At 38.2% G+C, this 27,917-nt stretch overlaps 3 protein-coding genes across 7 annotated transcripts in view; 2 read left to right on the top strand and 1 right to left on the bottom strand.

The window, feature by feature from the left end:
- gas2a (growth arrest-specific 2a) overlaps nt 1–6,186 on the top strand; it is a 51,885-nt gene extending 45,699 nt beyond the window's left edge. For 2 of the 5 annotated variants that reach the window (XM_079603037.1, XM_079603036.1), the window contains exon 8: nt 3,659–5,713. In XM_079603037.1, the coding sequence (XP_079459163.1) occupies nt 3,659–3,868 (210 nt within the window). In that variant the 3' untranslated portion in view covers nt 3,869–5,713. Of the gene's footprint in view, nt 1–3,658 lie in introns of all 5 variants that reach the window. The other 3 variants (XR_013796432.1, XR_013796433.1, XM_079603035.1) reach the window with 3 other exon arrangements.
- A 1,268-nt stretch (nt 6,187–7,454) lies between these two features.
- Nucleotides 7,455–14,701, bottom strand: svip (small VCP interacting protein). The gene is made up of 4 exons (XM_079603060.1): nt 14,220–14,701; nt 13,459–13,509; nt 10,202–10,315; nt 7,455–8,688 (listed from the first exon to the last, which is right to left on the bottom strand). The coding sequence occupies exons 1-4, from the start codon at nt 14,280–14,282 to the stop codon at nt 8,674–8,676; spliced, it is 243 nt and encodes an 80-aa protein (XP_079459186.1). The 5' UTR covers nt 14,283–14,701; the 3' UTR covers nt 7,455–8,673.
- Nucleotides 14,702–16,242: 1,541 nt separating this feature from the next.
- Nucleotides 16,243–27,917, top strand: part of LOC306993340 (uncharacterized protein) — a 179,676-nt gene continuing 168,001 nt past the window's right edge. The window contains exon 1 of the mRNA XM_079603044.1: nt 16,243–17,278. Within this exon, the coding sequence (XP_079459170.1) occupies nt 16,361–17,275 (915 nt within the window). The 5' untranslated portion in view covers nt 16,243–16,360 and the 3' untranslated portion in view covers nt 17,276–17,278. The remainder of the gene's footprint in view (nt 17,279–27,917) is intronic.

The following is a 27,917-nucleotide window of genomic DNA, read 5'->3' as shown; positions in this document are numbered from 1 at the left end:
TGTGATTCCTCATTTTCAGGTTTAGATGCGAGTGCTCAGATTTCATTTAAAACACTGACTGCAGCGATTCATCAAGCTAAACCACTGAAATTGATATTAATTGAGTTGCCTGTGGAGAATCACATCAGTCAGTGCTGATTTGTGCAGCTCTGTCCCTGAGAAATGAATCCGGCTGCATCTCTGCTGCCCCCTATAGAGAGAAACTAACAACTGCACCAGCAATCTCATGCTTTACGCTCCCAGAACAAAGACTGTTGCTGCTTGATACATTGAGAGTCCCTTTAAATAAAATAAAAAATGGTATACTAAAACACCATACATTTTTATTATAGAGAAAATTAAACTCACTTGTCTTTTAAAATCAAATTAGGCAGATGTCAACATGGACAAGTTACATGACACCCTCATCCTTGAAAACCATGAACAAAACTACACAACGTTAAAAATACCTGAACATACTGAATACAGTTTGTGCCAACCGTAATTCAAGTAATTAATGTTTTGTTAATGCATGAAAATTCAAGAGACACTGATATTCAACTTCTGCTGTTTATGCATTTCTAGGCAATAATAAATAATGTTTAAATTAAAAGTCATGTTTGTTCACTTTTGTAAGATAACTCTAGAGAAGAGCATTTCCCGTTTATTGGATATAAATGCAATTGTTACAACATATTTTAAAAAAAAACTGAGATCCATCTTATTTCTTGAATTAAACATATTAAAATCATTTTTTTTTCCCCAAAGAGACTGCCTTGAAATGTGTTGCCCGGCAACCGAGGCAAAGGCTCGGAAAAAAACACACAAATATTCTGCTTTCTTGTTCGTTTTGCAGTGAAATGAGCGAATCCTGTGAATACGTCTCAAGGACACATTCCTTTTGTGTTTGTCTTTGAGAAAGACCTTTCTTGTTGAAATACCCCTCAGATTCCCCAGATGGCTTAGGATAGAGTTATTATAAAGCTGCGTTTTCATTTAGTTGTCATTTAAATACACAATTTGCTTCAGTGTGTGTTTTTCTTTTAGCCTGTTGAACTTTAGTGCTCCTGAGAGAAATTGACTGTGTATGTTCCCTATTGAGGGACTTTTTTAGGGGGATAACCTTCAACATCACAGACCTGAACTGCTGTATATAACAAAAATGTGTGTGTGTGTGTGTGGAGGTCATGTGGTGACTTGTAGAGTCTGATTGGTAATATATTTGTGGCTCCAGTGCCTGAGGGCCACACAAACGCCCATCTGGAGGGTCTGACCTGTGAATGTCCCTGCTAAGAGCCTTATGAATCTTTAATATAATTTCCCTGCAGGGTTAATATGAGCTGCAGCTCACAGTATGAGATTTTTCTGCTGTTGTTTATTGTTTAGTGTTCAGATAATTCTCCTGTCCTCACATAACTGTTTTGAGCGTGTGTCTGCAGGCTACGGCTGGTTCAGCTCTTTATCCCACAGGGGAGGGTTACAGTGCATTATCAGAGTGACATTTTGTCATTTCTCACCCTTTATGAAAGATTCTTTAGCAGCTTGTGTGTTCAAGGCCGCTGGGACGGAGGCTGTAATAGAGGGATGAATCACAGCAGAATTGCTGCTTTTTATTGGGACTGTGACTAACTGTTATGTGATGGGGGTTTGAAGTGTATATATGGCTTTTTTTTTAGAGCTTGAAGCGATTTTGAGAAAATCAGGATCAGATTCATTGTTATCGGTTGGTGAAATAGAAGATTGTAATACTAGAAGATACTGTGCTTTAAAAATGTTGTAAAAGTAAATTCAGTTGACTAACTGGGAAACATAAGTTGCACATGCACTTAAAAAATAATCTCACACAGAAATGCCAGGCTCATATTAAGAATGACATGGATTTTTTTATTATTTTAACATGTTCCTTATTAACCACTTATAATGTTAATCAAGTTTATTTTCACAATTTTGCAAATTTTTTATAAAATAAATTTAGTATTTTTGTTTATTATTAAGAAGATGCCATTTTAAATCGTTTTCTTAGTCTGTTCATTTGACAGACAGTTGCACCATCTGACATTCTGGGGGTTTAAGATACAACATAAAATAATATGTATTATTTAAATGTAAAATGAATTCAAACTAAATGTTATAGAATAAAGTGATACAGTGTATGTCATGCATTGATCCAATTATTTTAGAAGTAAATAATGCACTTGGACACAAAAATCATGACATCGTCATGTCATTGACCCTAATAATAATTATTTTTGTTTAGGAACTGTCTTGATCGGATAATCTGAGGTTATACTAGATGTTGTGACAAGGCAGTGGACTCCTACATTTAGACATTGGAAAATGTAGGCAGCTGCCTTCACCATAATCTCACACGTCTGTTTGCCTATAGAGGGAGTTTCACAGTGGGAACCGCAGGTGACAGATAGCCAATAAAAGGGTGTGATTACGCCACTGGAGGTGTTAAAGGAGTTTAATGGCAGATACTTTATTCTTCAAATGAGCTTTCATGAATGATTGGGCCCAAAACTTTTTCGAATCCTTGGCAAGAGCATTGGGTCCATCTGGGTCACGGCACCAATTTAACTGGTTCCACATTGCCTGCTTAAAGCAGAGTTTAAACCATCAATAATTAGCAAAGGAGTTGGATGCCCTAACATGAACACTGAAGAGCATAAGTTGCTAATGTATCACAGCACCCGTGTAATCGTTCATCATGGCCCACTTTGAGCAGGGCTCGAACTGATGATGGGAGTTGGGCGTTCTAACAAGGGCGCTAAAGGCCACAGTCTCTAGTGTCAGTTGCTAGCATGCCTCTTGACACCAGGAGAGTGAGGTTTACCTGCACAGCTATCTCATACCAGCCGGCCTTCATCTCACTCATCTCCATCCGGCTCACGACACCACTGTAATCAGTTCCACATATCCTGGTTTAAGCTCAATAAATGGCATGGGAGTTGAGCATGGACAAGGAAGCTAAAGACTGACGCCCTTAGTGTCAGAGGCTAACGGACCATGTCAAACTGTTTGTCAGATAATATTGTGCATTACATTGGCTACGCTTTTGAATCTTGATTAATGTAAGAGTGGAGTCCCAATCAACTAAATTAACATGAAATCCCTCCGTTCCTGTGGCAGTGACAACCCGCAGTTCTCAAGGGAGTCATAGAGTTTAATGGAAGTAAAACATGATTGTCTTCAGACTCTTGCTTCACCTTAGTCTTCAGACTTCTTGCTTTAGTAGTTAATCTAAAAGAGAAGACTGAATGCAGGAGTCCTCTGGATATTGTCAAGTTGTGTACTTGTGTTGCGTCATGAATTGTGTTCTGACAGAATTCAGCTGAGTTTTGTGGTAACTCAATCCATGTGTATTATCCATGATTGTTAATTGTTTGCTCCCAAACTTCCACATTTATTCCATTTGGGAGAAGTAACAAGTAACCTGAACAACAAGACGTTTTTACACTTAGATGAGTTGGGTCTACATTCATCTCTCCTGATGACTACGAGTCATCTTGCACAAAAGTGCTTATCCAATCAGCACCAACGTATGACACTTAAAAAAGCTTTTAGCTAAGTGTCTACTTTCACGTACTTGCATAGAGTGCAGTATATGTTGGGATGTAAACTCAACCAACCAATCAATAGATGTGTATCTCTGAACTCTTTTTCTCTGTCTCCTCAGATGCTGCATAATAAACATGTGATGGTGCGTGTTGGTGGAGGCTGGGAGACATTCGAGAGCTACCTGCTAAAGCACGACCCATGCCGCATGCTCCAGATCTCGCGTGTGGAAGGCAAGATCTCGCCCATCTCTGGGAAATCTCCAAACATCAAAGACCTTGCGCCTGACAGCTACCTGGTCGTGGCGGCCCACTACAAAAGCAAGAAGTAAAGAAGAAATGTACTAATGAAACAATGACTTTTAATGTAACTTTGAAGCACAGCTCACTGGCTAGCTGTTGTAGATGCCACAAGGACATGCAAACTTTCATTGGCTTTGTTTTTTTGTGTTAAAATTAGTTTTTCTCCTTTAAATAATGTAACAGTTTGACAATGTATAACTAAGAGGGAACTGGAATTGTAATACAGAATCAAGATTGTTTTATTTGTATACCATTTTCTTTTCTTTTGTGTAATAACCTTATGCATTCAATCCTGACAAATGAAATCGCTGGATGAATTCAAATATTCACTTCTACACTGGTGGCTATTCCTTTAAAGTGTGTATGTCAGGTTAAAATTTTTTTTTAGATATATTAAATAAGGTTTAGATGTCTGAGTGAAAATGTAATTATCATTAAAATTATTACTGTAACTGCCCTACAATAAGCTTTATAGCCATTTCTGTCAAGATCATATTTTTAAAACGCAGCTGAGCTGTGACGTCATACAAGGGAGACGTGCCAACAAAGTTCTATTCAAGTATGGAGAGTTTTGAGTCTGAGGAGATGCAAAATCCCCCTCAAACCTATACGATGGCCCACAGCCATACAATTTTGAGCCTCCCAGGCGGGAGACTGATGAGGAGCCAAACAGAAATGTAAATAATTCATATCGAAGAAACATAAATATCTGGTGTGAAGAAGAACCAGTGGATAGTTGGTCAGGTGTCTGGTAAGTATAGGCGTAACGGTGTGTATTCGTATTGAACCGAAACGGTACGGGTGTCACGGTTCAGTGCATGAATATACACGGAGAATACACAGTATATATATAAAAAAAATTTTTTAACTCGCGTGCAAATTAATTAATGCGGAACTACTGTTAGATACGCGGGTTATTTAGGGACACCTAATCTGTAGCTCCGCCTTAGCTCTGAAGCTCCGTGGCTATAATGAACAGGCTGCGATCGATGTCAATATTGCAATGCTGGAATATGTTGGTTGGTTGGTGTGTGTGTGAGAGAGAGAGGGAGAGGGAGAGAGAGGGGCGCGATCGACGTGCTTCTACTACAGTAGCATACACCGTAGGCACCGCATCAGCTGCCAGTCTCACTCGGGTTTTAAATCCCATTGTATAACTCATGAGATCTCCAACCGCGTAGTCCTTCTCAGTGAAATGGGCGCTGTAAATGACCGAAGTCTTGGATACCGAAGCAGCACTGAAGTCGGCGCGTTTGCTCCGAATAAAGTTGACCCAGGCACGGAACACAGTGGACTCTGTGACCGGTTTTAACGGTGTTTTTGCACCCAGCACAAACGCAGTAATTCACCATCGTGAAAATACGCCTGCGTATACTAACGACCTAACTTAAATAACCAACTAAATAACTAAATAAATGTCCTAATCACTAATTCTCTCGCTCTATCACTCGTGCAATTATCAACACAGCTCAGCGAGCTGGGGAGACGTCTCCCTGTTATGACGTCAAACGATTCGTTTGGAATGAGGAGCAGTTTTAAGGGAGGACTGAAAATAACGAACTTTTTCATCTTATATTCTGCCTTTAGGAATCGAAAAACATACAAAACAATACATCAACTTGTCAAACGTGTATTTCCCCTCACTATTTTGTGTTAATCAAAATTAAAAATTTAACCTGACATACACACTTTAAGTGCTTCATTTGCTAACGATATTAACAATTTTTTATTGGGGTACTATTATTATCTTTTGATGTCATGATATATATTTTCTGGCATTTATTGAGCTTGACTTTGATGGCCTTGCTCTTTTGGAGAATGGAATCTAATCAGCCAATCATGTGGCCAATCATCAAACAATAGACCCATAAAGCATAAAAACATGATCAATAGGGTCAGCTGTTTTCTTGCCAAACATCAGAGTAGAAAGAGATGTGACGGAGATGACTGTGACCTTGCAATGGTGGTTATAGAAACTGCTTATCTCCTGAGACCATCCAGTGAGTGACAGTTCTGTACAGTCTATGGAGAATAGCCAGACTGGAAACTTCACAAGTGCAAGGCAGAAGAACATACCTGAAGACACATTACAATAAACCTTTGAAGTCGGCAAAGAGGAAACTTGCGTTCAGTGTAATCCAGTGGTCCATCCTAGAACTCAATCCAATGAATAGAGCAGCTTTGGCATGAGGTGGGACGGCAGATTCATTGCATGAACTTGCAACTAACAAATATGCAGTGACTGCTTGATGTCATTGTTAACAATAACCAGAATATCCAAGGACTTATCTCCAGCTCTTTGCTGAATCTAGGTTTAACCAATAAAGTGAACAGATCATTGAGTGTTATTTGCAGTATAGTAGTTACTCCCAACACTGTATATTACTTTGATCCTTATATATAGCTATGCAGTGTTCTAAGCAGCCTGGGTGGGTCGCTGTACGTGATGCAACACTTATTTAACCACAAGAGACTTGAGACTTGAATTGGACTCTAGCTCAAAGACTTGAGACTTGAATTGGACTCTAGCTCAAAGACTTGAGACTTGAATTGGACTCTAGCTCAAAGACTTGAGACTTGAATTGGACTCTAGCTCAAAGACTAGAGACTTGAATTGGACTCTAGCTCAAAGACTTGAGACTTGACTTGGACTCTACAATTGGACTCTAGCTCAAAGACTTGAGACATGGACTCTAGCTCAGAGCCTTGAATTGGACTCTAGCTCAAAGACTAGAGACGTGGACTCTAGCTCAGAGACTTGAATTGGACTCTAGCTCAAAGACTTGAGACGTGGACTCTAGCTCAGATACTTGAATTGAACTCTAGCTCAAAGACTTGAGATGTGGACTCTAGCTCAGAGACTTGAATTGGACTCTAGCTCAAAGACTTGAGACGTGGACTCTAGCTCAGAGACTTGTGAGCATCTCCGAGTAGCAGTGGAAGAGGTTTGACTGCGTCATTACAAGACAAGAGATTTTCCGTTTAGCAGCAAATAGTTACAAATAATAATAAAGAGTTTTTTTAATCAAACACAATCTTTATTTAAGCAATGACTCTTTGCAGTTGTGCTTCTAAAACAGTTCCTGGTCTGAAAGTGTGTCACTGCCCTCTACTGGTAAACATGAACATTGCAATGCTTTGTCTGATTTATTGTATTATCATAGTGTTAAAAAACATTTCACAATTGGTAGGACCCATATATTTTTCCAAACTCTTCACACAGTTCTCTTTACCAACTTTCAGCACAGCACAGCAGTAAATTTCACATTGCACTAAAACTACCAAAACACTTCATAAGTCTCAAATCAACTCACCTCAAAATTTCCACCCAACAAACACACTTTGTCACTCATAATAAAGCAATGACCAAAACCACTGACAGCATGTAGCATTATACAATGTTTTCTTTTGTAAAAACATTATTTACACAACAAGAATTACACAAGTTTTCCCCTTTAGTAGATAAAAACTAAAACCTGTGCAAGTGTCCAGCTATATTCAATTGTTTTGATATATATATATATATATATATATATATTTCTTAATTTTTTAGATCTGGAATATCTTCAATATGGTATTACTGTAGAAATGCTGTCTTATTTAGCTTCATATTATGTTAGGCTTTTAACTTAAAACGGTGTTGAAAAGAGTGTAAGCATGTGCAAATTGGCGTGTAGGCACATAGAGTTTTGTTTGAGTGATTGTCATTGATTGCATTTCGTACCAAAGCAATGATAAATGATAGACCGTTGCTGTGCTCACTGTGTGAAGAGTTTTGAAAAAGTGGCCTAACTATTGAGTCGAAAGATTGTGTAAATATAAAAAGAAATCCTTTAACATCCCATTCTGAAAGACACCTGGGAAGATTTCTGTTGATTATTTGGTGCAAATCGATTTCCCTGTCACAAGCACAGACTGTGATTGCTATAGGCAGAGGTAACAACTCATTAACATAACTTAAAACTGTTTCTTAAAAATAAATACATCAAAGGCAATATGATGTTCCTATAGATACAATGTATTTCACGCTAATCACAATAGCTTAGGCTGCTACATAATTGACAAGTCATATCATGTCATGTCACTGTTGCATGGCCCAGAAATATGGATGTTGAGTTTAAATGCAAGTTAAGATTTTCTTAACTTTAGACAACCAAAGCCCTTCAGAGAGGGTAAGAAATTGAGGTCTAATAAGATAAAGTGATGCACATACTAGGTTCATAAGAACAGCAAGTCATGTAATCAACAGGCAGTGAAAGTGCTAACTGACAGAATATCCTTCATTCACGTTTAACTTCACTCTTAAATATCACACATTTTCCACTTGCTCACTGAAAAACCCTATGAGCTTTAAAAGCAAAACACACTGGTAACTGATGCTTAAATATAAACGGCTAAATATGGATTAAATGACCCAAAATCCAATATAAAACATGCTTTTCAGTTGTATAAATGCGTATTGAAATGAAAAATGTCAAAAATAGAGAGCACATCGGTACAAAAGCTGCGTGTGTGAAAATGATGCATGAACATAAACGCAATAGGTTGTGAAAAAAACACATTAATAGCTAAAATCGGTATCCCAGGAACCCACTAGCTAGCCCAACTTGGCGTTAAAGGGGCGTGGCCTGAATGCACTCTGGCGAATCAGAAGAGGATTAGCTTTGTGCAAGAGCTTGGCAGTCTATGCAAACTCCCCTGGCTAGTGTACACTTCAAAATAAATAAAGAAAGAAAGCACAAAGAGTCTCTCAAGTCAGCGGGAAATACTGCAGATGAAGGTTCAAGGTTGATCCCCAATGTAGACACACCAGTGATCTTCCCTTCAGCCTGTGTTAGCCAACCTGCCACTGGAGACAAGAGGAGAACAGCACACTCAGATAACCGTACTTCTCTTCATTCAGTGGGGAAATAACAGCAAATATCAGGAAAAGAAGGGTGTCCGACTCAGAAGGCCAACCCAAATATCATATACAATATTTTCGATTTATTTTAGAATTTTTTTTAATGCATTTATTTCAGTTTGGCTGTAATCCTTTGGATAATTTATTTTCTAGGATTAAAGAAATGCAATGTTTTAAATTAAATCCTGGATCCTGAAACTATTTTTATATAAGTTATTTAGTCTTCAGTGTCGCATCAGTCGAATATGCGGATTTGACAGTTATTATTATTATCAATGTTGAAAACTGTTGTGCTGCTTGATATTTCAGTGGAAACTGTAATCGAAAGTTAAAATTAAGTAAGGAATAATTGACGACAGGCCGTTGAATTATTAGAAAAATAATGCACACCCGAGGTGGTAGTGGCCGTTACGCAACGGCCTAGAGTCAATTATTCCACTTCAGTGTTGCCACAGTTACTTTGTAAAAGTAATCCGATTACTGATTACTCCTTTAAAAAGTAACTTTGTTACTTTACAGATTACTTGATTTTAAAAGTAACTAAGTTAGATTACAAGTTACTTTATTAGTTACATTCAGCAGCTGCCGACGACACCCCCGCCGCCTCAACATAAACATGACAACCGGTTTTTCCAACACTTCAAGAGAAGCATGTGCGTCAATATTATTATTTATTTATTAATTCAATTTGTTTTAATAAACTCGTTCATTCTTTTTTTCTATTAGTGACAGCAGACTAGCCTAATAAATGAAACACAAAGCCCTTTTAACAAGTATAGGCCTATCAATAATTATGTATTTGTTATATTATCTTCAATAATTACGAAAACCCGTGCAACAGGACTATCAATTTATTGAAATATTCAGTTTCATTTTCTATTGATTATATATAGGACTATACTTTATTTATTAAAATTAAACTGCATGTTTTCATTGATTGTGAAGTTGGACATTGAAAACTGCAGATCAAGCACATGGGGCTGCAGTTTTCTTATTATGAATTGTATCCTATTTTCCGTTATTACAGTGAACTACGCGCAGTGATATGGAGCTGTGATGCGGTCAAGACCTGCCGGAACTACTTTAACCGTGCGGTTCCCTGAAAATAATTGCACACCGTAGAACATTTGTCAACTAATCAGATTCAAGCATTCAACGGCCCTGTAGTATAACAGCATTTAATGTAGGGAATCTTGTGTAACATTATAAATGTCTTTAATGTCACTTTTGATCAATTGAATGCATCATTGCTGAATAAATGCATTCATTTTAATTAGATAAAAAAAACTGATGCCAACAGTAGCAATTTACAAAAAAAAATATTGATTCATGTGTCAAAATATCGAAATATAATTATAATTGTATGTTGTTTTTTCAATTAAAGTCTACAGAAGTGATACAGACCTTTGATTAAAATTACTCAGTGCTATGCAAAAAACAAAATAAAAAAAATAATTACCCTTAGCCCCCCGCCTCCAGGAGGAACAGAGTTCATGTTCTGTTTCTCGGTTTCTTCCTGTTTCTTCTTTTTCCTCTCCAAGGCTTCCGGGTTTTTGACACCTCTGTAGGTAATCTACACAAAGATCAGACAAAATACAACTACCACACCATACCGGTTACCCAAACACGGATTCATTTGTGACATTTTCTATTGTTCTTACTGAATAAATCAACTAGTAGTTGAAGTGTGTGATATTATTCAGTGCTCACGTGCTGAATCGTGGTGCACCGTGGACAAGCTGGAAATGTGAGTACAGAGTGTGCGAAAAATAAAACTCACCCATCTACAAGAACACCAGACAATGAGATATAACTAACCTGATAACTAGCCAATGATATCACTGACCTTATACAATGACCGCTTTAATCTAGATCTGCTGTACAGCAGAAACGAACTGGGTTTGTGTCATTGAATCATTATTTTCCTGTTGATCTCTGTAAAGCTGCTTTTGAAACAATCTGTATTGTATAAAGAGCTACAGAAATAAAGGTGACTTGGCCTTGGGAGCAGCGCCATGACGTGTGTATGAACGCGAGGCTGTGAAGGATAGACGTATACCGCGTTTTCAATCATATCCGCAGTAAAAAACTCTATAAAGCTAAACAAATATATTTATACAAATGCAAAACAATATAGTTGTATATATATAAACTTTTAAAATTTAAATAAATTGTTGTTTTGCGCTCATAAGAAGAATTTTTTTTACCAAAAAATAAAATTGTATATATTTATTACATGGCTTGGTTGAATTGTAATGTAGAATACGTCTGTTATTTCTTGATAACACACCGCTGCTAAGTATAACAGACCGTTGCCATGAAAAACAGAGCGTTGCCATGGACGCAAGATTCTAACCGTAGAGACGGAACAGACTATTTTCTTTAGCGGAAGCCATATGAATAGTTTTTAAATCAATAAATTCCTTTTTAAATCAATATTTTGTGTAAAATTATTTATTTATTTGGTAGGTAGTCATGTAATAAGCGGGATAATGTACTGTATAGCGAGTTGATTGTTAGCGAATACAACTCCCCTCAGGCTCCGCTTCGCGTCGGGCTCATAATCAGCCTGTCGGGAGTTGTATTCGCTATAGAGAGCCTAAGTCCCGCCCCTCCGCTTCCGGCTCATGGGACCATATTTCGGAAAAAATATGTATGGTAGTCAATGGCGAGAGACAACTTATCTTTTTGTTCCGTCCGAACTGTGCCCTGAATTACACATATGATGTTTGTCAATTTAAAAGATAATTATGAAAGTCAAGAAAGTCGCAGTTTGTCATAAAACAGAAGATTAACATTTAGTTTTATGTGAAAATCGCTCAATGAACTACATCTCTCGTCTCGCACTGTACGTCACCATTGCTCGTGTGTGTGCGGTCTGGTACAACACACTCCGGCATCACGGCGTAGCATTACGATTATAACGTAAGACTATAGAAAAATTGACAGACGTTAGCTTCAGTAAAGTTAGCTTCAGAAAAGTTAGCTTCAGTAAAGTTAGCTTCAGTAAAGTGAGCTTCAGTAAAGTGAGCTTCAGTAAAGTGAGCTTCAGTAAAGTTAGCTTCAGTAAAGTTAGCTTCAGGAAAGTTGGCTTCAGGAAAGTTGGCTTCAGGAAAGTTGGCTTCAGGAAAGTTAGCTTCAGGAAAGTTAGCTTCAGTAAAGTTAGCCTCAGTAAAGTTAGCCTCAGTAAAGTTAGCTTCAGTAAAGTTAGCTTCAGTAAAGTTAGCCTCAGTAAAGTTAGCTTCAGTAAAGTTAGCTTCAGTAAAGTTAGCTTCAGTAAAGTTAGCTTTAGTAAAGTTAGCTTCAGTAAAGATAGCTTCAGTAAAGTTAGCTTCAGTAAAGTTAGCTTTAGTAAAGTTAGCTTCAGTAAAGTTAGCTTCAGTAAAGTTAGCTTCAGTAAAGTTAGCTTCAGTAAAGTTAGCTTCAGTAAAGTTAGCTTCAGTAAAGATAGCTTCAGTAAAGTTAGCTTCAGTAAAGTTAGCTTCATTCATTGAGTGAAAAGGTATGACGTCACATGTGCGCCTTTTGGGTTTGTAGTCTTTGTAATTGCGTATTTTCACAGTCTTATACCTCAACAGTTTTACATCAAACTGCGACTTTCTCGACTTTAAAATGTATCTTTTAAATTGACAAACATCATATGTGTAATTCAGGGCACAATTCAAACGAGAACAAACTATTTGTTGCCTCTCGCCATTGACTACCATACAATATTTTTTCCGAAATAAGGCCCCATGGTGGTCCACCGGAAGGGGAGGGACTTAGGCTCGCTATACATTATCCCTTACATATATCGTGGTAGTATCATAGTTGTAGTCTTGCAGTAGTTCTTCAATTTGAATCGAGGTGGTTCTTTTATTAACAACTCACTCACTGACTCACATCAACTCACAATGGACCTTTTCACGAGTATAATATACTTGTGAAACTTTATAATACTGATAAATTCTAGTTACAGAGGTAATGGGACTTTGTTCACGATAATGACGAACCACCATCACGGTCACCATTATGCTCGAAGAAAACAGAAGTGTACGGCCACAAGCATTATGAGACAGTGAGAATCACGGCGTGTGCTTCAGCTGTAGATGTGGACGGAGGACAGGAGGAGGAGGACGTGTACTCACCGTGACGCTTTAGCAGTTCTATGCTTTCCCTTAAACCTCTGAGAGACAATTACATGTGGCGAAACTAAAATCACTACACCATAAAACACTGGATGTTTAAAAAGGATCTCAAATGGGATCTCTATTTCTCTTTCTTAGATATGTGTTTCCTTGAAAGGTTGAAGAAGAATGAATAAAAGAGAAAGATGCAGAGCAGGACTGTATACTAATGAGAGGATGAGTATAACAAAACAGATTTGTTGTAAAGTGATACCTGTATATATTCCATACATTATATTTACAAAAAAAAAAATATATATATATAATCCTTTTTTACTCTGACAAGTAAATGAAAAGGCTTAATGTTTGATTAATGCATTAATCTAACAAAATCTCTTTTATAAAGTGCTTGTAAAAATGTAAAGTGATTATTGTCGAGTGGTTGTTTGTGAACGGTCGTTTCTCATGAATGCAGTTTTTATGGAATATTTGTACTTGTAAATGTATTGGTCAGGATAAAGGACTATTTAAGTTACACTAAACTTATAAAAATGGTAACAAATATACACGTTCCCCAATATAATCATATAATGTTTCACTTAAATCATACCTCTTTCTGTCTCTTCTCTGCCGCTTCTGCCAGCTGTCTTCTCCTTGTCTCCTGTGAAAAATAAATGTTTTCAAAATCACCTAAACGTCTGTCAAGCTCCAAAAATAACAAAAGTGAGACACAAATCTTTCTTTACAAATATAAATTATGCCTATGTATACATTTCTTTAAAAAAACTCTCTTTCTAACCAACAAATAAACCAATAAATTAATACAATTAAAAATAGATATGATTTAAAAACATATTCATTCAAATTAAATAAATCAAATGGACAACATTGACAAGCAGGGAAGAACAGACTAAACATTATCATATCAATAGTATTCATTCAGGAACCAGTCACACTTTTTATTACTAGGCCTAGTTAAAGAAATATATTTGAAAAGTTAAAAATCGACCTAAAAAATGTGAGAACGTATGTTTTTATTTTATGGATAAGAAAATACCAAACAAAAATAAAGAAATTAGGACATATTCCATATACTTGCTGATAAACATGTGAACGTAACTTATAACAGTGGGTTTAGCTACATGAGAGTATTTCATAAACAAAAAATAATAGTTATAAAAAACTAAAAAATAAAACGTTTTATCCTCACGACCACAAAATGTGCAGGTCATTATATTCTCATTCATAAAGTCACTCAGTACCATTATAACGAAGTTGGCGTTCCGTTTAGGAAAGGATAACACTTGAAATATGAACAGTTAAAGATGTAATGTAAATTAACGCATACATATATTAATAAAAAGTACTCACAGGATCTGGTGTGACTACTACATCATCTCCAGCTCCACTCAGACAGGGTAAACACATACCCATTCTGATGTTGTAGCACAGGGACAAACACAACTCTTTCAGCCAAATTACAGCAAATTTGAGATCACATATGATGATGACGGGCTGCTAAGATGAACTACAGTTCCAAAGCTTTTCTATGCTGGTATAAAGCCACTGTCAAAGGCAAAGCTAGAGCTAGCACTGTAAACAAAGCTGTGCTGAGCTACTTTAGCCAGGTACCGCTACTGATAAATAACGTTCAGCACACTAACGGACTAATATAATCTTCAGCAAACCTCCTTCTCACGGCTCCCGACATATATATATTTTTTATTTGGGTGTGTAAATAAATTTGATATTAGTTTAGCTGAAAGTGAAGTTCTTCTTCTGCTTCTTCTTCTTCGGTTTTAAAGCGGGTAGCACCAACGTTAAGGTGCATTATCGCCATCTACTGTATTGGAGTGGATAGATAGATAGATAGATAGATAGATAGATAGATAGATAGATAGATAGATAGATAGATAGATAGATAGATAGATAGATAGATAGATAGATAGATAGATAGATAGATAGATAGATAGATAGATAGATAGATAGATAGATAGATAGATAGATAGATAGATAGATCTATTACTCACTACTACTTCTCATTGTATTTCATAAAGTTGACGTCCTGTGTTTTGCCACTCCTTAGTGGTATATGCTTTAATTATTACGCTTTATATTTACTAGTGAGATAGTCATGATCTCCTCACTTTCCAAAGCCTGGTTTGCTGATCCATCAACCAATTCATTGCCCTTTATCCCCTATGAGCTGGTATCCACATAAATATTAGGATATCATGATGTTCATATTCTTAAATCTATAAAGATTTTCATATCTCATTAACTGTGTATCCTATCCACTGTGAGGTGAATGACTGCAGTGACTTTAATGTCAAACATGAATTTGTACAAAACAAAACAAAAACTTTTTGTAGTAGCTCTTCTATCCACTAATGCTGTCGCATGCGTCGCGAGTGAGCGCTGTGTTTGTATTTGAAGCTCCGTGGACTTGCTTCATAAATCGTTGATTTTGTTCTTTATACTCATTTAGAAACAAGCATTTTCTATTTTTCCAGCGTGTGAACATATCTCCGATACTACTCTCTATAAAAAACAATCGGATTGCTTTGATATCGCTAGTTATATCCAACTTTCCGAACTTCCGTTACTATCTCTAACGATAGCCCGCTAGCATTGCACGCGTGGCCTCGCCTATCGACCGTCTTATTTACACTCGAATCACTGAAATCGCTCTGTTTGTGTTGGAGTTTGTGCTTGTGCTTCGAATCGCTTGTTGTGTTTGAAGTTGTGTTTGTGCTTGTGCTTCGAATCGCTTGTTGTGTTTGAAGTTGTGTTTGTGCTTGTGCTTCGAATCGCTTGTTGTGTTTGAAGTTGTGTTTGTGCTTGTGCTTCGAATCGCTTGTTGTGTTTGAAGTTTGTGTTTGTGCTTGTGCTACGATTCGCTTGTTGTGTTTGAAGTTTGTGCTTGTGCTACGATTCGCTTGTTTGTGTTTGAAGTTTGTGTTTGTGCTTGAGCTTCGAATCGCTTGTTTGTGTTTGAAGTTTGTGTCTGTGCTTGAGCTTCGAATCGCTTGTTTGTGTTTGAAGTTTGTGTCTGTGCTTGAGCTTCGAATCGCTTGTTTGTGTTTGAAGTTTGTGCTTGTGCTTCGAATCGCTTGTTTGTGTTTGAAGTTTGTGTTTGTGCTTGTGCTTCGAATCGCTTGTTTGTGTTTGAAGTTTGTGTCTGTGTTCGAACCGCTTTGGTTGTGTTTGGAGTTTGTGTTTCGAATCGCTTAACTGTTAGTTTGTGAGTGTGTGAACATATCTCCGATACTACTCTCTATAAAAAACAATCGGATTGCTTTGATATCGCTGGTTATATCCAACTTTCCGAACTTCCGTTACTATCTCTAACGTTAAGTTAGCCCGCTAGCATTTGCACGCGTGGCCTCGCCTATCGACCGTCTTATTTACACTCGAATCACTGGAAGGATACGGGTTCTATCCATGATTTCAGTCCTAAATTAGTAGTGATATTGGTAGCATCACTGCTAATTTATTGTTCATCTGTCATAATGGCGAATACATCGGATGTGTGTCTACCTCTGAGTGCAGGTGAGGACACGTTTGAGCTGCATTCGGTGCGGCTGGAGCTGGAGTCCGTGGAGAAGCAGATCCGTGATCTGCTGGGGAGGCAGGCCGAGCTGCGAGACCGACGATCAGCGCTTGAAGCATCACGCGCCGATGCTCACAAGTCAGTGGTTAGTAACTTTTCGACTCCGGCCTCCTCTACTCCGTGTATTTCTCTGCACAGGACCCGAGCCCCCCTGGTTTCGTTTACCCCGACACCGACACAGCACCATGGACCCTGGATGATGCCACAGCGGAAGACACGAGCCAGGACCAGAGCAAGGACCTCTCCGCCCCTCCCGGTCTTCGAGATCTCCACCCGGAACCGCTTCTCCCCTCTTCGCGAGACGGAACGCGACGACGCTGTGATCATCGGCAGTTCCATGGTCCGGCATGTCCGCGCTACCTCAGGTAAAGGTATGGTGCGCACTCACTGCTTTCCTGGTGCTCGTGTTCTCGATGTCGCTGCGCAGGTCCCCGAGATCCTGAACGGTGACGAGCGCGTCGGAGCTGTCGTGCTGCACGCGGGGGTGAACGACATCAGGCTGCGGCAGACGGAGGTTCTGAAGAGGGACTACAGGAGCCTGATCGAGACGGTACGCAGAACATCCCCTGAAGCAAAGATCGTCGTGTCTGGACCGCTTCCCACGTACCGACAAGGACAAGAAAGGTTCAGTAGATTGTTTGCACTAAATGAATGGTTGATGTCATGGTGTAATGAACAGAGACTGCTCTTTGTAAATAATTGGAATCTGTTTTGGGAGCGACCTAGGCTCTACCGTGCTGATGGCCTGCACCCCAGCAGAATCGGAGCGGCTGTTCTGTCGGACAACATCTCCAAGACGTTACACACCATATGACTAGTAAGTCAAAGTCCAAATCACATTCTTTGCTGTCCCAAATTAATTGATATAAGTACCAGTGTAGAACACTATATAGAAACTGTGTCTATTCCTCGTTTAGTGAGGCCAAACAATAAATCTACTGTAGGATCTAAGAAAAATCTAATTGTGATTAAACCAGAAAATCTCAATATTAGTGAACAAAAACAATTTCTAAAGCTAGGTCTTCTAAACATTAGATCGCTTACACCTAAGGCGGTTATTGTAAATGAAATGGTCACTGATAACAGCTTCGATGTACTCTGCCTTACTGAAACCTGGCTTAAACCAAATGATTATTTCGGTCTAAATGAGTCCACTCCACCAGGATACTGTTATAAGCATGAGCCCCGTCTGATTGGTCGTGGCGGCGGTGTTGCAACAATCTACAGAGATATTCTTAATGTTACTCAGAAAACAGGCCACAGGTTTAATTCGTTTGAAGTACTTGTGCTAAATGTTACGCTCCTAGATGTAAGAAAGAAATCCCTATTATCTCTAGCCTTGGCTACCGTATATAGACCGCCAGGGCCTTACGCTGATTTCCTAAAAGAGTTTGCAGATTTTCTCTCAGATCTATTAGTCAATGTCGATAAGGCAATAATTGTTGGAGATTTCAACATACACGTTGATAACACAAATGATGCGTTAGGGGCTGCGTTCACAGATTTATTAAACTCCTTTGGGGTCAAGCAAAACGTTAGTGGTCCCACTCATCGTCTTAATCATACTCTAGATTTAATTATATCATATGGAACCGATCCAACCGAAATAGATATTATACCGCAAAGTGATGATGTCACTGATCATTACATGGTAACTTGCATACTACGTACGGCTGAAATGTCATGTTGCGCCGCGTTATCGACCAGGTAGAACAATCCTTCCAACTACTATAGATAGATTCTTGAATAGCTTACCTGATCTATCTCCGCTCCTCAGTGAACCCAAACAAACAGAGGAACTAGAGGAAATGACTAGCAGTATGAGCATCATTTTCTCTAGTACATTAGAAACTGTTGCACCAATTAGATTAAAAAAGGTTAGAGAGAAAACTAAAGCACCATGGTACAACAGTGCTACGCATGTTATCAAGAGAGAAACTCGTAACTTAGAGCGCAAATGGAAACAAACTAATTTAGAGGTCTTTAGAATCGCGTGGAAAGACAGTATGTCACGTTATAAAAAGGCTCTAAAAGCAGCCAGGGCTGAGCATCTCCGCAAACTAATAGAAAATAACCAAAACAATCCAAGGTTTTTATTTAACACCGTGGCTAGATTAACAAATAAACAGACATCACCTGAACAAAATATTCCATTACATTTTAATAGTAATGATTTCATGAATTTCTTCACTGAGAAAATAGAAAGCATCAGAAACACAATTGTAAATGTGCAATCTTTGACAGCGTCTTCTGATTCAGCCTCAATTATCGCCCCTCAAGAACAACTACAGCGCTTTACAACTATAGGACAGGAAGAGCTAAATAAACTTATCACTGCATCTAAACCAACAACATGTTTATTAGATCCAATACCCACTAAACTACTGAAAGAAGTGTTACCTGTAGTGGAAGAGCCTCTTCTCAATATTATTAACTCGTCTCTATCTTTAGGACATGTTCCAAAAACATTCAAGCTGGCAGTTATAAAACCTCTTATTAAGAAACCACAATTAGATCCAAATAACCTAGCAAATTACAGACCCATTTCAAATCTTCCATTTATGTCTAAAATACTAGAAAAAGTTGTGTCCGCTCAATTGTGCTCTTTCTTGCAAGAAAACGATATCTATGAAAAGTTTCAGTCTGGATTCAGGCCACATCATAGCACAGAAACTGCGCTGGTTAAAATTACAAATGATTTACTTTTAGCTTCTGACCAAGGCTGTATCTCAATACTAGTTTTACTCGATCTTAGTGCTGCGTTTGACACTATAGATCATAAAATACTCTTAGATCGACTTCAAAATTACACTGGTGTTCAGGGACAGGCATTAAGCTGGTTTAGATCGTACCTATCAGACCGTTACCATTTTGTCCATTTAAATGGGGAAAAATCAAAGATAACGTCAGTAAATTATGGAGTGCCGCAAGGATCTGTGTTAGGCCCTCTGCTATTCTCAATTTATATGCTGCCACTTGGTAATATTATAAGAAAACATGGAATAAGTTTCCACTGTTATGCTGATGACACTCAATTATATATTTCATCTAGACCAGATGATAACACTAAATTATCTAAAATGACAGAGTGTGTTAAAGATATAAAATATTGGATGACGTGTAATTTTCTTTTATTAAATTCAGATAAAACAGAGGTATTACTGATTGGTCCAAAAAACTGCCCACAAAACCTCTTACAATACAACCTTAATCTAGATGGATGTCCTGCTACTTTATCCTCTACAGTAAAAGACCTGGGTGTTATACTAGACCACAACTTGTCTTTTGAAAATCATATTTCAAATGTCACAAGAACAGCCTTTTTCCACCTTAGAAACATTGCTAAGCTACGTAATATGCTATCAGTCTCTGATGCAGAAAAGTTAGTTCATGCATTCATGACCTCGAGACTAGATTACTGTAATGCTTTATTAGCTGGTTGTCCTGCATCCTCCGTAAACAAGCTACAGTTAGTCCAAAATGCAGCCGCTAGAGTTCTTACTAGGTCAAGAAAATATGATCATATAACACCAATTTTATCATCTCTACACTGGTTACCTATTAAGTTCCGTATCAATTACAAAGTATTGTTACTGACCTATAAAGCCCTAAATGGTTTAGCTCCTGTGTATTTAAGAGATCTTCTATCGCCATATATTCCATCGCGCTCTTTAAGATCGCTAAATTCGAGGCTTCTGGTCGTACCTAGGATATCTAAGTCCACTAAAGGAGGGAGGGCGTTTTCACATCTAGCTCCTAAACTCTGGAATAGCCTTCCTGATATTGTCCGAGGCTCAGACTCGCTCTCCCAGTTTAAAACTAGATTAAAGACGCATCTCTTTAGCCAAGCATTCACATGATGCATCTCATACCTTTTATACTACAGTTAAATCAGATCAAATGCATTCATATTATGAACAGCAGCTACGCTAATTATTTCCCATCTGCCTTTTTTTGTTGTTATCTCGGGACGCCTGTCCCGAGATAACTCAAATAGAGTTCGTCAGCTCCAGTTATGTATCCAGCCTCTCATGGAGACTTCAGATGCCCCAACGCCTGTGATGAGACGACTCGACGCCTGTGAAGAGACGACCCAACGCCGGCGATATGTTATGCCCTAAATTTCATGATTAACTAACTGTATTTTTGTATGTATATTTTTGAAATGCATTTTCTGTAAAGCTGCTTTGAAACAATGTGTATTGTGAAAAGCGCTATACAAATAAACTTGAATTGAATTGAATTGAATTGTTGTGATTGCCATCATCTTTACTGTGTATACTGACACATCTGATGTTCTCCTATTAACATAAATGTTTAAGGATGGAATACTGAAAGCAAAACCTGTTCTCCCTATAGGCCTATTACCCAGTATTAGGATAGTAAGATATGTAACAAATGCTTACAGTTTGTAGCCTATCTTCAACAACAGCTACAGTGTTTCCAGAGTCTTTATATACTTTCATCAACTAGTATTTAAAAATCCATGAAAACTGCAGGAAACGTCCATTGTGGAGTTGAAAGTGAAGTTGTCAGCATGAGTTTTACAGCAGCTCTGATAGTTGAGAGCAGTGAAGCTCAACAGCGCCATGCTGCGGTATGGAAGTGCATGAACGTGCCTTGGTACTACTGTATATTGATGGTGTACACTTACTGTATACTATGGTACTAACTGATTACCTTGATAATAATAAAAAAGCTAAATCATCAGAATACCATACTCTGTACAAATAGATGTTTTGTGGGGAGTGACTGATGAATTGATATAATTATTTTATGGTGTGCTTCAGACTTATTCCTTAATAAAACATGAACAAATACACACAGTGAACTAGAATATTTTTTTATTATCTGACATACATTTCACAGTAGTATATTATTTATTTTTAAGTGAAAAAGAACTTCAAATGCAGCCACACATCTAATACTGTAAACGGTATTTTAGTTTTACAATATACAATATAAAATTATATCTGAATAATTTAAGAAAATAATCTCTTTAAAACTTAAAGATGATGGCGTCACTGTGCTAAAGCTGATTGTTTGCACATCTTTTAGTTTACATGAAATGTGTTCACGCACTGTCTCGTATAGCTTAGGGAGCGCTGTTTCAGAGATGTATTTGCGACAAGGCAAACTGTACCGGGGCTCCAAATGTTCAATGAAGCGGCAAAATCCAACGTTTTTGACGACTGACAGTGGCTGGTCATCCAGAACAATAAACTTGATAATTTTGTCGGTTATATTGCCAAACAGCGGACATACTGCTAGCGCGTGCATTTTAATTTATTCTTCACTGCTCTAAATGGTGGTTGCTTGTGGCGACACAGCACAACTTCCTGTGTTGCTGAGGGCAACCACTGTTTAGAGCAGCGAAGAAGACTTGATCTCCGTTTTGCAGCGTTAAGAAAAGCTAGCATGCAATAACTAGGTATTGTTTATGAAAATGGTATCGGATCGGTACATGGGTACAAGTACTCACCGATGCCAGAATTTTTATTTGTATCAGCGACATTTCCGATACTAGTATCGGAATCGGAACATCTCTAGTTTAAATCATACTTATCTGACCGTTATCAGTTTGTAGCAATAAATGTAGAGATGTCTTATCGATCACCATTTCAGTATGGAGTACCACAAGGCTCAGTACTAGGACCGCTGCTGTTCACTCTGTACATGCTACCATTAGGAGATATCATTAGGAAACATGGAATTAGCTTTCACTGTTATGCCGACGATACTCAGCTGTATATTTCTTCAAAACCTAACGAAACCTACCAATTCACAAAATTAACAGAATGCATAGCTGATATAAAACATTGGATGACTAGTAATTTCCTACTACTAAATTCTGAAAAAACAGAGATTCTAATTATTGGACAAAAAACTTCCACACGTAATAACCTAGAGTACTGTCTAACACTTGATGGCTGCTCTGTTAAGTCTTCGTCGTCGGTTAGGAACCTGGGTGTGCTCTTTGATACCAATCTTTCATTTGAAAGTCATGTGTCTAGTATCTGTAAAACCTAATTTTTCCATCTTAAAAATATATCGAAATCACGCCATATGCTCTCATTGACAAATGCGGAACAATTAGTTCATGCGTTCATGACCTCAAGGCTTATTGTAATGCTCTACTGGGTGGTTGCCCTGCACGCTTAATAAACAAACTACAGCTGGTCCAAAAAGCAGCAGCTCGAACCAGGAAGTTTGACCATATTAGCCGTTATGTCAACACTGTTAAATCTTCTTAACATTGTCCGGGAAGCAGACACACTCTGTCAGTTCAAATCTAGACTAAAAACACATATATTTGACCTAGCATACACATAACACATTATAGACTTCTATAATTCAATGTTAAGCTGCATAGTTTAGATCAGCCGGAACCGGGAACACTTCGCATAAACCCTGATGTACTTGGTACATCATAAGAAAAATGCCGTCTAGGCTAATAGTAGTCTTTCTGTTTATCCCAAGGTTTTTCCCGCAGGCTGTATCCGGATCTGCTGAAGGACCTTCGCCTGTACATGATGACAATGCAGTTCTGAAGTGTCAACTAGTCTCTCCCCTATGAAGGCCTCCCTCCCTTCCCTTCACCTCTGTACAGATAAAACGTTGTCGGGATCATTCTGGTTCACATGGCTATGCGGAAGCGATACAAAATTCTGTATTATACCTTTTCCAAGGCTTGTACCTTGGAACCTATTTCATGGTTTGCGTTCTCGAACCACCAGGCACTGTTTTGTGCAAATGAGCGGCCGGATCGCATTAGGGTTTTTTTTCTATTAGAATTGTGTCGTATTAGCGGGCCTAAGTTAATAACTAATGATCATTACGACTGAAGTGATTCAATCAAAACTAACTAACTAACGCTGTTACTTTAATTTCCTATTATCACTGTAAAGCTGCTTTGAAACAATCTATATTGTTAAAAGCGCTATATAAATGAGGGTGACTTGACTTGACTACTACAATATGATACGGTCTAAATCCTGACAGAAAATCCTCCCAGATTCCATTTCTTTCTAATAAGGAACATAGTTGTGAGGATACTTCCTTTTCTAGTATCTTTGACAGAAAAGGTAGATTTGAGATTGGCCTGTAATTGACTAATTCTGTAGGATCAAGTTGCATTTTTTTTTTGACAAGCGGTTTAATAATAGCCAGCGTAAACGTTTTTGGTACGTCTTTGTTTTGGTAATGACAAAGATGAATTGACCCTTCGCTAAACCACGCCCGAAAACCGCCACTGGCCAATCGTGGCTTAGCAACAATGATTTAACGAGTTTAGACAATTCTTCCTCTCCAATAGCAATGAATAGGTTTTTTTCTTTTTTCTCAGGGACACTATAATGCTGTCTGATGCGATACTATAGTAGACGGTTGCATAGTTATAATTTTCTTTCTAATATTATTAATCATGTAAGTAAAGAAGTTTATACAGTCATTACTGCTTTGCTGTTCGGAAACGTCTGGGGTTGAAGCTTTATTTCTTGTTAATTTAGCCACTGTTTCAAATAAATACCTAGAGTTGAGTTTGTTTTCTTTTAAAGTAACACCATGTAGCTTTTGCTCTCGGGGTCCCCCTACAGTTGGGAAACAGTATTGTCTTCTATTACTGTCGTAAAATCTGTCATGGTTACACCAGTGGATATACGTGCATTTGTTGACAAGCTAATACCCCAACTCTGCAGAAGGAGTTCTCACATCTTGGGTTCAGACTGTTGCGTGTGAAATGTCTTCATCCCAGGTACAGTGGCATATGTCAGCATATGAATATAATTTCATGGGTTTTATTTTTTTCAAACGCCAAAAGATCGCGTAGCTCACGTTTACAAGCCAGCGTCATTATAGTAGCATATTGGCTACTGTTTTACATAATGGATATGCTAATTCAATTCAATGTTTGTGTGGTAGGTAATAGCCATATATCGTCAATATTATAATATCAAGCAACCATAGATGAATCTGCAAATTAGAAAAATCGATTAGCATTATAACATGAGGCAAGGCACTTTCACCAGAAAAATAAATAAACAAACATGACTATCAGCCTGCAGTCATTAGGATAGTTATCCTAAAAGATGATTTTGTCCGTCTAATCATGTAGCTACTAGTCCGACAGCATGACGGCCAAGTCAGCATCGGTCCCTCCTCCTCCTCCTTTATCTCACGCCAGCGAGCGAACGCTGGACCAGTATCCGACAAAACCTTTGCCTCCTTCGGTTTAGTTGCTGCTTTGGCCAACAACATACAGACGCTATCCCAGCCGGCAAACAAACACTAGTTGGGCTCTCACGTCCGAATTTGAGGAAGTGGGGGAAGTGAGGTATGCCGTAAAGCAGTCGAGTTTTGTAGTTCTTCTTGTGCTCGGGTTACTACCCGAACCCCGAAGCTCCGTAGTGCCAGTAAAAGCGATACAGACCCCGTCAGGATATGGCAGATGTGTCATTCAACCTATTGTAAGTCGATGTACCATCACAAGAGTCTTGGAAATATATTATGAAGGTTGAAAAACTACTTGGTGTTGCTTTAAGAGGGATGAAAAATAAGCAGATAGTAGTCCGCAATACGCAATATCTCGAAATGCGAAAACTAGTTTTGTTTTCTTCCAGTCGCGCTCCTTTTTTTCTGGCTGCTCTCTTAAAGGAGAACTCCAGCGCAAAATGAACCTTTGGTCTAATTACACATTGTTACCTTGTCAACCGTTATCTGAGATTTGTTTTCATGATTATCGAATGTAAATAGTTTTATCTCTAAAAACAGTTCAGCCTATAACGCTAGTATAACGCTAGTATATTGGGCATAGAGTAATGACAAATAAAAATCGCTTGTTAATACCACTAACAAGGCTCAAAATAGCCCCACACTAACACGGCAGCATAATGAGGGTCCCTACCTTCAAACCGAAGCATTGAGAACTTTGACAGTGTCCAGACAGTTTAATAAGAAGATATTTTATACATACAGTCAACTTCACGTATACAAGCAGAAGCCATCTTTGAAAAACAGACTCGATCAGTCGATCAACGAAACGCTGATCTAAATGCGCTAGACCATATGAGATTCTACACAGGCGTTTCGTTGATCGACTGATCGAGTCTGTTTTTCAAAGATGGCTTCTGCTTGTATACGTGAAGTTGACTGTATGTATAAAATATCTTTAATACCCAAATATCTGTATGCCCGTTGTACCACAGCGTTGGACTATTTTCTTTAATCTTCTTTAAGCGCAATGGAGCAACTGTGTCTAAAGTGCTGGAAAAGAGTGAGTCAATGGTTTCTGTTGCAACATTGAGTTCTTCTAAGCTATCTGCTATGCTGAGGAGGTGAAAACCAGACCGCAATATAGTGTCGGCCCAGATCTGGCCACATGTAGCAGATGTGGGCCGGATCTGCGCAGAGACTAGTTGCTGTCTGGGAAAGCAGATTCAAATGCTAAGACCGCCTTGTTTACAACCCACCAAACTCAGGTAGTGAACTACTGTACGCTGCAACAACCAAGAAGAATAAAACCTGGAGAAAGCTGACTGTTAGTATTCCTATTCATTTCAGTGGCACCTGATCAGCTGATGAGGGACTTATTTGAAATCTGCCAACTTTTGGATCTTGAAAAGAGGGAACCCTTGTGAACCCATGTGTAGGACTCATCACTGCACTTTTAGACTGAAGTTAAGCCAGACCGCAGCTGCACTCCAACTATATAGCACTTAAGGCACAGATAACTACTGTATATTACCTATTACATTATTTATGGGAGATTGTTAAATGAGATTGTCGTCAGATCCGGAATACTGTTACATTACAGTGACTGTAACTTTTTGCAAATGTAAATTCCTCCCCATGTGTGGTTGCTGAGCTGGATCATGGCACAGCACTCATAAACATCACTGTGGGCTCATAACTGGCACCAGCTTTCTGCTGAATATTAAGTTCAAAACATCACAATGAACAAACGTCAGCGGTGAGGGGCTTGAAAGTTGTTTGCAATAGAGATGCAGTTTCAGCCAATCCCGTCGGACCGTGGCAAAGAGCCGGAAAGCTTTGAGTTGGGGAAACGGCCAGGACACTCATCATCACTGGAGTCTGGTAATTCTCTGTGTTCATCTTCATGTTGAATTTAACAAGACGGTCATTTGGGTAACGCATTTAAAGCTCTTGTGCTTTTACTATTTGTTTTTAGGGCTGCAATGTTGTGTTTAAATAAGTATTTGTATAAATTAGCCAAGATTGATTTCCAGTGTTTTATTGATTAGCTTTTTTTTTTTTTTTTTTTACAAACTCAAAGTAGTTCTGTCTTGAAAGTTTATAGCTCAAATACATTTCTTTATGGATTAATTTTGTTATTTTCCTAACAAGTTGTAATGTCTTTCTTTTTCTTTTGACTTTGGGGTGAAATGTGACACAGATAACACAATTTTCTTTATAATGTTCTTCAAATGTTTCTATTTTGAATATTGCTAATATGAGCTACATTGCTACTTTGTTACCTGAGAGAACTGTCACATACTGTATCTTGCAAGTTTTTAAGTGGTGAAGTGGAATTGTGTTTATCTAAAGAGGTTCAGGCTCAATAGCCTTTAAGAGACTTAATTGTTGTACTAAATAATCAATATGCGGGAAGTGTGAGACAGAGACTATCGATCATGCTAATGTGGAGGATGCAAGAACAGCATGCTACATGAGTCACATGTGCGCTGCTTTAAACGGATATCAACATCTGGATATCAAACAGATATAATGTTGTTCTTAACCTGTGTGCTGTTCCTTCTCCCGTCCTAAATGCTGCTAGTTTCCATAAAACCACTGTTTACAGTGACTTCTGTCAGGCTCCAAAGCAGACAAAAATGACTGGAGTGGATCATATTATACTGTATGTTATCATACATTTCATAAAATATTTAAAAAAATATGACCAAAAGTCAAATGTATTTCTATAGCTCCTACGTTGAGCTTTACAGAAAATCATGACATTAATGTTTGTGTCTTGTAGTCACATTTATAAGAATAGAGCTGGGCGTTAATATAATTTACGTTTTATGACGTAAGTTGCAGATCTGCAATATTTCTTTACTGAATATTACTGTATGCATGCAGATAAAGTTGTATATACAAATGTGACACAAGGCAGGCAGAGAGCGCTGAGCACTGATGGATGAGCACTGAATTCTGGGAATGATGTTCTGTCCACTTGCAGCCTGTCCGACAGGCATGTACATGTCCACTGTTCGTCTAGTTTTGACGTCTCTGCCCGCAGGCTGTCATTATTACGGGGCAAGAGCGTGTAAGAAAATAATGTAATCTTCATGTTAACATGCTTCTGTTGTGTCTTGGCCGATGAAAATGCTGTTCATTTTTATCTGTGCATGGAGTGTGTGTAGATTTCTGTTTGGAAATGCATCGTCGTGCAAATCCTGCTGACAAGATATTATAACGACTAGGCTGACAATATA

The sequence above is a fragment of the Phoxinus phoxinus genome, assembly GCF_949152265.1.
Source record: "Phoxinus phoxinus genome assembly, chromosome: 25".
Classification (NCBI taxonomy): Eukaryota; Metazoa; Chordata; class Actinopteri; order Cypriniformes; family Leuciscidae; genus Phoxinus; species Phoxinus phoxinus.
Note: the sequence above shows the minus strand (reverse complement) of the source record. Positions and strands in the feature narration are given on the sequence as shown.

Excerpts from the sequence above, each read along its gene's own strand:
- svip (XM_079603060.1), bottom strand. The coding sequence starts at position 14,282 with ATGGGTATGTGTTTACCCTGTCTGAGTGGAGCTGGAGATGATGTAGTA. Across the intron at positions 13,510-14,219 it reads TAGTAGTCACACCAGATCCT|GAGACAAGGAGAAGACAGCT; the intron begins GTGAGTACTTTT and ends TATTTTTCACAG. Across the intron at positions 10,316-13,458 it reads CAGAGAAGAGACAGAAAGAG|ATTACCTACAGAGGTGTCAA; the intron begins GTATGATTTAAG and ends ATCTTTGTGTAG.